The sequence below is a fragment of the Dasypus novemcinctus genome, chromosome 5 (assembly GCF_030445035.2).
Source record: "Dasypus novemcinctus isolate mDasNov1 chromosome 5, mDasNov1.1.hap2, whole genome shotgun sequence".
Taxonomy (NCBI): domain Eukaryota; kingdom Metazoa; phylum Chordata; class Mammalia; order Cingulata; family Dasypodidae; genus Dasypus; species Dasypus novemcinctus.
The window spans coordinates 158712035-158718183 of record NC_080677.1 but is presented as its reverse complement, the minus strand read 5'-3'; the positions used below and the strand labels follow the sequence as shown (position 1 = coordinate 158718183).

General features: G+C 65.6%; 1 protein-coding gene across 2 annotated transcripts in view; it reads left to right on the top strand.

Moving 5' to 3' along the window:
* The first annotated feature begins 3483 nt into the window (after window positions 1–3483).
* Window positions 3484–6149, top strand: part of GAD2 (glutamate decarboxylase 2) — a 64455-nt gene continuing 61789 nt past the window's right edge. The window contains exons 1-2 of one of the 2 annotated variants that reach the window (XM_004470781.4): window positions 3484–5347; window positions 6011–6070. In XM_004470781.4, coding sequence (XP_004470838.1) covers window positions 5272–5347; window positions 6011–6070 — 136 coding nt within the window. In that variant the 5' untranslated portion in view covers window positions 3484–5271. The remainder of the gene's footprint in view (window positions 5348–6010; window positions 6071–6149) is intronic. The other variant, XM_058297803.2, reaches the window with a different exon arrangement.

Here is a 6149-nt window from a genome sequence, read left to right as displayed (position 1 = left end):
ACCCTGCTTTAATTTTCTATAAAGCACCATTCACAGCCTGGTCCTCTCTCACACTAGACTAAACACCAGGAATGCAGGGGTGTTTGTTCCCCCATTCCCTAGACAGGTAGCTGGCACTTAGTAGGTACTCCATGAATCAATGAATGAATGAAACGAATGAATGAATCAATCTATGTGGCTGCATTTCAGGGAACACCCTGCCCCCTCCGCAGGCAAGACGAGAAAGTCAAGGTTAAACATCGGCCGGGTTTGCCGGCAGTGGAGCTCGGGAAAGGTGGCCCCGAAGCTCCGCTGAAAACGCCAGGGCCAGCAGCAACCGTGTCTCTGAAGGGTGGTTGGTCAGATTTGGGGGGAGCATTTTTAAGAAACGTCTCAACAGTTTTTATAAAGTCGAATGAGTTTTCCTGTTTGACCAAAACTGTAAAAAAAAAAAAAAAAGTGTTTTTTAAGAAGTATTTATTTATTGCCGGAATTATTTGAAGCCAAACGAAACTCACCTTTCTGAACCACGCCTGTGAGAGCTGACTTCGCTGTCATAACACAGCCCCCTGGCGAAATGCACACTGGGTCCCACCAGCCCCTCAGCTCGGAGGAGTTTTGAAAACCTGCTGGGAAGAAAGAGGCCCTGGGCGCTGGGCGCTGGGCGCGGGGCGGGCGGGGGCGCTGCGCGGGGGCGCGGCTGACGCGCGGTCTCGCCCGCAGGTGCCCGGCGGCGCAGAGCCCCGAGGAGGAGGAGGCCCGGACCGCAGCCAGCCCCTACGACTACAGGAGGCTCCTGCGCAAAACCTCCCAGCGCCGGCGCCTCGTCCCGCAGTTCTAGCCCCGCGGCTCGGCGGCCCCCGCCGCGGCCCGGGCCCGGCCGCCGGCGACTGTGCGCGAGCCGCGGGGCGCAGGCCCGAAGGAGCGCGGCCCCCGGGGACCCGGGCCTTCCTCGCTGACCCGAAAGAAGAGCGCGGGAGCCCTCGGGAAGGAAGCCTGCCCGCACTCCCGCATCCTCCTCTGCGAGCAGCCCGCCGCGGGGGCGCCCCTGTCCTCGACCCCGCGGCGCACCTCCGGGTTCTCTCGTTTGCGCCTTGTTCTCTGGCCCCGGCTGCGCCTGAGCCCTCGCCACCCCTCTCTCGTTTGGGGCGACCTCAAAGATTTGCTCCTTCTTGGAAACGGCTCTCCCAGGCCCGCGGGACACTCGCGGGCGGGTGATGTCTACGAGAACAAAGCCGGAGGTGGCGGGGGGAGGCTTTCTCTTCCCTTGATTATTCAATTTACTAAATAAAGGAGGTGCCTTGGAAAGTCTGCGGCCTGTGGGGCGCGTCCGCGGGGTCCCCTTTTGGGTCGGAACTCCTGCTGCCTGGCGGGGCTAGGTCGGCTCGCAGGGAGGGGGTGAGGGTTCCCTCCTTCCCCACCAGCGAACCCCCTCCCCGGCCACCCAAACCTGCCTTCTGAGTTCAAACCCCGTACTCGAGACACAAATGTGGCCTCCGGAAAACTCCAAGGCGCCCAGGGCCCCGGACCCCGCCCTCCGGAGCAGCGCCTCCCGCCCCTGGCCCGGGCGGTCAGGGCTTCATTGGCCTAGTTTGCAAATTGGGGCTCTCTCTGCCCCCCCCCCCCCGAATTCGTGTGTATTTAAATGGGAGGGCGGTGCATTCCTAAACTGACTACATCTTGTTTAAACACCCGAGTTAAACTCTTTTGTGAGCTCAGCCACCACCCCCACCCCCGGCGTCTACGCTGCCCCGAGGGGGTGAGGATGGGTGGCACGACTGTTCCGCGGACGACTGAACTGGGAGATGGCTTCTGGCTCGTCGCCCCTGCGGGTGCCTTGGGCTCCCCCAACCCTGGCCCGGGGCCAGGAGGCGCAGGGGCAGGGCTCCGGGAACGAGCCGAGCGCGGGCAGCCGTCTGTGGGGTGCCTTGTGCCGCTTGCCCCCCGCGCGCCACGTTTTCTCCCACCCGAAGCGTTGGCGCTGAAAGTCCCCCGGAGGTGACTCGTCCCACTCCTTCATTTTACAAACCAGGGCACGGGATCCCGCAGAACTGAGTCCGAGGGCGCCTTCCCTGGGTTCGGGGCTTGGGAGGGGGGCCCACCCGGCGGTGCGCACCGAGGCCGCCGGCTGCGGCGGGCGAGGGTGGGCCCCGCCACCGAAGATGCGGAAGGAGAAAGGTATCCGTAACCTTGGGGGGCCCGCCCGGCGCCCCGGCCCTACCCACCTGTCCCCCCACCGCCAGGCGGCCCTCGGGGGGAAAAGCCAAGCTCGGCTTCCTCTCCCAAGAACATTCTTCCACCAAGGCTACTGGGGTGGCAGCTGCGACCAGAGCCTGGCGACCAGGCCTCGTGCTGCTGCGTGGGCGAGCACCCGAGCCCCTCCCCGAACTCCGCGCCTTTTAGTGGGGCTGGAGGCGAGCCTGGCAAACGCTGGATGAAAGGAGCGATGTTTGGGATTGCCTTTCTTTCCTTTATTTGTGTTTTCTTTCTTTCCCTTGCCCTCTTCAACACTTATTTCTCTGTCTTTCCACACTTAAGCCCTGGAAAGACATAGGGAAAAACTCATAGCCACCCCCACCCCTTGGCGGGACCTGCGACGCTATCTCCCGGTAAACCACCGCCAAGCAGCGGTTCACCCGAGGACACCGTCACTGCTCGCGGCAGCGGCCGCTGCAGCCTGGGTCTCTCCCTTAACCGCGGACGAGCTTGGAAAGCTTTTCCCCAGCGCTGGCTCTCCCCGCGGGCCCAACCCAGGCTGCCTCCTTTGTGAACTAATGACTGTAATTATTACCTCCCCGAGCTCTTTTGTTGTCTCCAGCCGGGAGCCGGAGGGGGAAGGGGCGGCTAAAGCAAATTGCTGTCGAGGGAGGCACGGCGTTTTGGGGGGGACAAATCAGATCCCCATCTGCATCTGAAGTGGGATGTGTTTAAATAAAAAATGTAAATACCACCATTAGATACCAAGTTTTCCAGAGCTGCGGGATTTTGTGGCGTTTAAGCAACGGCATTTAAGTCCCAGCGCTAAAAAAATAAAAGTCCGGTGTCGGGGCTTTCCTTGTTTCAGTCAGTGTAGTGTCTTCCTTGGGGGGGGGGGGGGGGGGGTTGTGTGTTTTAAAACGCTCATTTTTAAGAACGTTTATCTTCTCGACCACTCATCCACAGCATAGCTGCAACCCCAGCCTGCAGGCTTGAGGCGAAATAGGACTTGGTGTGGATTGAAACAAAGAACAGCTCGCTGGGACTCGGGTCTGCGCGGTGGGAGCGAGCGCGGCGGGGCTGCCGTGCCCGGGGTGTAGACGCCTGAACCACGAAGTCCTCACAACCCTGGGGTTACTACCAGTGTCCACTGGAGCGTCGGGGGACGGGAAAGGGGGGCCGAACAGAGCCCCGGAGTTCCCAAGCGGAGTCCCCGCGGCGCCGCGCCTTCGACGGGGCCAGTCTCCCCGTCCCCCCACCCCATCCCACGACCGCCGCAGGGGGACCCCCCGCCTCTTTCGGGCTCCCCCACCTCCGACAGGTGGGAAGAAGACGACCCTTTGTGGAGAGAATTGACCAGGACCCCGCGTGCCCGGGGACACGGGACTTGGGCCCGCACACGACCACCCCGGGACCCGCGAGGCCTCTCACAAGCGAGGGTCGAGGGGTGCTCGCAGAGGCCAGGGGACCTGCGGGTCTCGGCTGCGGCACGGGGGCCGGGCTCAGGAGCCGGTGAAACCCCGGCTTGGCAACACCGCGCCGGGGGCAGGCGCTCGTCCTCGGCGCCGAAGGCTGGTGGCGGCCTCGTCCCGTCGGGCGCCAAGGTCATGCTCGCCTCCTCTCGGCGAGCCCCGGAGCCGCAGGGCCTGCTCGACGTTGGCCTCGAAACGCAGAAAGAAAACCAGGCGGACTCTGCGGGGCCCAGATTCTCGCGACGCCCTCCCTTTGTTGAAAGGGTTTTGAAGGAAGGGAATCAGAGGAGAGGTTCTGACGCTCTCCCCCTTTCCACCCGGCGGTCAGAAATGGGAGAAGCTCTGCCCCCTTCTCTGCCCTCCCTTACCGTGAGGGTTCTCCTGGGGAAGGGGGACAGTCACTGGGTTGAGGCCCCCTAAAGCGCGAGCCCTGCCGGCGATGCCTGCCTTCTGCCCGGGATGGGGAAAGTCCAGAGTGCTCAGTTGGAAACCCTGGGCGCGCCTCCCACCCTCCCACCGGCTCCCCGGCCCACGTAAGCAGCAGGCCCTTGCACGCCTCAGCGGGCCAAGGTCACCAAATGACCTCATCCCATCCCCCATCGGCTGTCAGTCCCACTGGCTCGCGCGGCTCTCCCCGCCCCCTTCCAAGAAGTTTCCGTTCTTTTCCTTTGTTCCCCCCAGCCTGGGGCCTCGGTGAGAGACCCCAGTGTGGGTTTTAATTGCCTCCATCAGCAGTGTGTCTCCCCAGCTGTCAGAGCCTGGACGGTGGGTCCGGCGCCCGCGCGCTCTGCTGCGCAGGAATGGCGCGCCCCCGGGGACGGCGCGGCGCGGGAGGCGCTACTAAGGAGCCCATCAGCGCCCTCGACTCCCTTCCCCCCATCGCGCCCTCCCCAGCCTCGCGAACGGCGCCCGGTTCCAGCCCAGCGGCCCGGGCGCTCGCGGTCGCGGCGACCTCGGCACCCGCCTGGAGGAAGGCGGCGCGGAACCCGCTGCCGGAGCCCGACAGCGAGAGCCAGACCTCAAGCAGGGAGCGAGTCGATGCCCGCGCGGAATCCGGCTCGCGCCCTCCCGCCTCGCCCAGGGCTCTGGGGTCTGGTGTCGGCCGAGGCCGAGCCGCGCGCGGCCCGCCGCGTTAGCACCCTGGACAGCGCCCGGGCGCGCGCGCTCAGGCTCCCAGCCGCCTGCCAGCCGCCCGCGCCCGGGCTCCGACTCGTGCTCGCCCGCACTGTCTGCCTCGCACCCTCACGATTCCGTCGCCTCCCACGCCTCTTTCTCCCCCCTCCTCCGCCCCCTCTTCCGTCCCTACGGGCTCCGTCTCCCTCCACATCCCTCCGACGCTCCGCGCATTCCCCTCTCCGACTTCGGCGATCCCGTGGCCCCCTTCCCCGTTGATCCCCCCACGCCTCCAGGGCTTCCAGAGCCGTGCCACGTCTCCAAACCCTAACCCCGCCACCCGCGCGCGCGCACACGCAGACACCACGTTTGCTGTCCCTGTGTGACACCCATCTTGTGCCGCGCGGTGCCCTCCTCCCGCCACACACGCGCACGCACGCGCAGGGCCGAGCCCGGGCAGCTCGTCGGCACTTCGCACTCGGAGGCGACCTGCTCCCGTCTCGCCGCGCCGATGGCATCGCCTGGCTCCGGCTTTTGGTCTTTCGGGACCGAGGATGGCTCCGGGGACCCTGAGAACCCCGGTACAGGTAGGAGCCCCGGGCGCTGCCGCAGCTGAGCTTTGCTTGGGGCACTGAGGTTGGCGGAGCTGAGGAGCAAACCCAGGAGGTTTTTGCACCTGCAGCAGGAAACTTCTTCGGACGCTTCCTCCTGCCCTCGGCAATGGTCCTTGACGGCCCAAGAGACCGAGGCCGCATAGCCCCTTGTCCCCTGGGAAGATGTCCAACGGGCCACTCGTTGCCGAATTCTGTGAAAGCCCCCCAAAGACGGCGGCGTCTCCCCGACCCCGACTTCCGTGGGCCTGGGGCGCTGCCACATTCCTGGTACCTGGACCTTGAGAAGGAAGTGGCGGTGGGGCGAGGAGAAACGGGGCAGGGGGGAGATGCGTGCTCTGGAAGGAGAGTGCGAGGACACGGGCAGCCTCGGGCGCTGGGAAAACGCCCGAGCGCGGCGGCGAGCGGAGTTGGCCGGGGCCCGTGGGCACCTGGAAGAAAAGCCCGAGGGGCCCGGGGTGGGCTTCCCGTGGGGAAGCAAATCCGCGAGCGGAGGACCGGGCTGGGCTGCGCGGCGGCGCCGAGCCGGGCCCCCCGCAGGGGAGGGCGGCCCCGCCGGGGACCCCGGCCTACTGACACAATCTCACGCGTCCGTCCGCGGTTCTCTTTCCGTCTCGCTGTTGCTCGCCTCTCCTCCAGCGAGAGCCTGGTGCCAGGTGGCGCAGAAGTTCACCGGCGGCCTCGGGAACAAGCTGTGCGGTGAGTGCCCGCGTCCGAGGGAAGGCGCCCGGTGCGGGCGGGAGGTCCCGGGGCGCGCGGGTCAGGCGACTTTTCACCT